At 47.3% G+C, this 2,081-nt stretch overlaps 1 protein-coding gene across 1 annotated transcript in view; it reads left to right on the forward strand.

Moving 5' to 3' along the window:
• Window positions 1-2,081, forward strand: part of MAP2K1 (mitogen-activated protein kinase kinase 1) — a 130,156-nt gene that overhangs the window by 62,381 nt on the left and 65,694 nt on the right. The window contains exon 3 of the mRNA XM_011968489.1: window positions 494-640. Within this exon, the coding sequence (XP_011823879.1) occupies window positions 494-640 (147 nt within the window). The remainder of the gene's footprint in view (window positions 1-493; window positions 641-2,081) is intronic.

Consider the following 2,081-nt stretch of genomic DNA (forward strand, 5'->3'; position numbering starts at 1 on the left):
GTTTACGCCATTCTCCTGCCTCAGCCTCCCGAGTAGCTGGGATTACAGGCGCCCACCACCTCGCCCGGCTAGTTTGTTGTATTTTTTAGTAGAGACAGGGTTTCACCGTGTTAGCCAGGATGGTCTCAATCTGCTGACCTCGTGATCCACCCGTCTCGGCCTCCCAAAGTGCTGGGATTACAGGCTTGAGCCACTGCGCCCGGCCAATTTCTCTTCTTATCTGAGCTCCAAAGCCTCTCTCAGAGTGAGCCTTCCCTTAACTTTGTTCCTGTCTAGGCTCCCAGGAGCCGAGGCACAGCTGGGACAGCCCCCAGTGCCAATGCTTGCCTTAGTACAGTGACACTCAGTTCTTGGTTGAGCAGAAAGTTGTTACAACTTAACCTGTTTCTCCTGTCTCTACCTTTAAGAGCTTAAACATTTAACAAGACTACATCTTTCGTCCCTTCCTCCCTCTTTCTTTCATAAAACCTCTCTTTCTTCTGCCTTTCTCCAGCTAATTCATCTGGAGATCAAACCCGCAATCCGGAACCAGATCATAAGGGAACTGCAGGTTCTGCATGAGTGCAACTCTCCATACATCGTGGGCTTCTATGGTGCATTCTACAGTGATGGCGAGATCAGTATCTGCATGGAGCACATGGTATGTGACACCCTCTCAGCCTCTGGAGCAATGGCCTTAAGAGTTGGATGGCTCTGGCCTAATCTTTGGTCTGGGAGGTGACCAGCTGCCTCTCTGCTGCTCCTGGGATCCACATCACTATCTGAGGCATCTGGGAAGTCTGACCGTAGAGCTTGAGATATTCACAAGATGTCAGACCTCCTTTCTAGGTCCTTGCCTCTCTTCAAAGAAGTGGCAGTATTCCTGGTGGGTGTACCTAGAGCACCTCTCGTAGTTTTTTTTTTTTTTTTGATTCAGATGACCCTAAGATGTGATGTGAGTAAAACCTGGTAAATAACAGTTTAAATCCATTTCTTGTGTACAATGCTGTATGCTAGGTGCAAAGCTCTGGGATTATGAAGATGATATAATCTACTGTAAGGGCAGCCTCTAGGGTTTCTCTGGGTTTCTGCATGATACACATTAGTGGAAGGAGAGGGCAGTGGAGAGAGAGGGCATTCATAGGCTAATTAATTATATGCGTGTTAGCTGCCAGTCATTTTACCACTATGTGCTTGGGGTCCCTCCTTTTCTTCAGATGTAAGTCTTCCAACACATTGTGCAACTTAGGAAATTCTTCAAGTGTTGATCTTTGCTTTATTCTCCCTGGGCTGATGGCCTAGAGATGAGGGCTGACGTGAGTCTGCACACTTGGTGGCTGTCATGCTTTCAGTCCAGTATTGTGTCTCTCAACTCCTACCCCATTTTCTTCCCGATACTTTAGACCTGTCCTGACCTCTAGAATAGGGGTCCTGGTATGCAGCCTTAGTGAACTTTAGAATAACTCTCCTGGGAGGATTCTCTACTTGTGTCTCCATTATTTTGAACCTCTCTTCGTTGTAATGATCACGAAGTGCTGCATCCACTGTTACAGGCATCTGCCGACATTTGTGGGTGCCATATGGAACCTAAATCCTAAAAACATCTTCTGCACATCTAAAGGTTAGAGAAAGTGCTTGTTCCCTCTTTCCTCAATGTCCTCAATGAGAGCAAAGCATTCTCTGTGGGAAGCATATGAACATTTCTGGCTTGGTTCTAGTCCTTGGCCTGGGCTGCTGATTATTTTCTACTTGGGTCCTGGCTTCCCCTCAGGGAGCTGTTTCTTATCCCTTGGGTTTCTTGTGTTCTTTTTTTTTTTTTTTTTAATTTTATTTATTTTTATTTTTTAGGGTGATGAAGGGTCCCTCCCCCCTTTTTTTTTTTGGGACTGAGTCTCGGTCCTGTCGCCCAGGCTGGAGTGCAGTGGCACGATGTCGGCTCACTGCAATTTCCGCCTCCCAGATTCAAGAGATTCTCCTGCCTCAGCCTCCAGAGTAGCTGGGATTACAGGTGTGCACCACCACGCCCCACTAATTTTTTTTTTTTTTGAGACGGAGTCTCGCTCTGTCGCCCAGGCTGGAGTGCAGTGGCGCGATCTCCACTC

This window comes from Mandrillus leucophaeus, unplaced genomic scaffold (assembly GCF_000951045.1).
Source record: "Mandrillus leucophaeus isolate KB7577 unplaced genomic scaffold, Mleu.le_1.0 Scaffold12, whole genome shotgun sequence".
NCBI lineage: Eukaryota > Metazoa > Chordata > Mammalia > Primates > Cercopithecidae > Mandrillus > Mandrillus leucophaeus.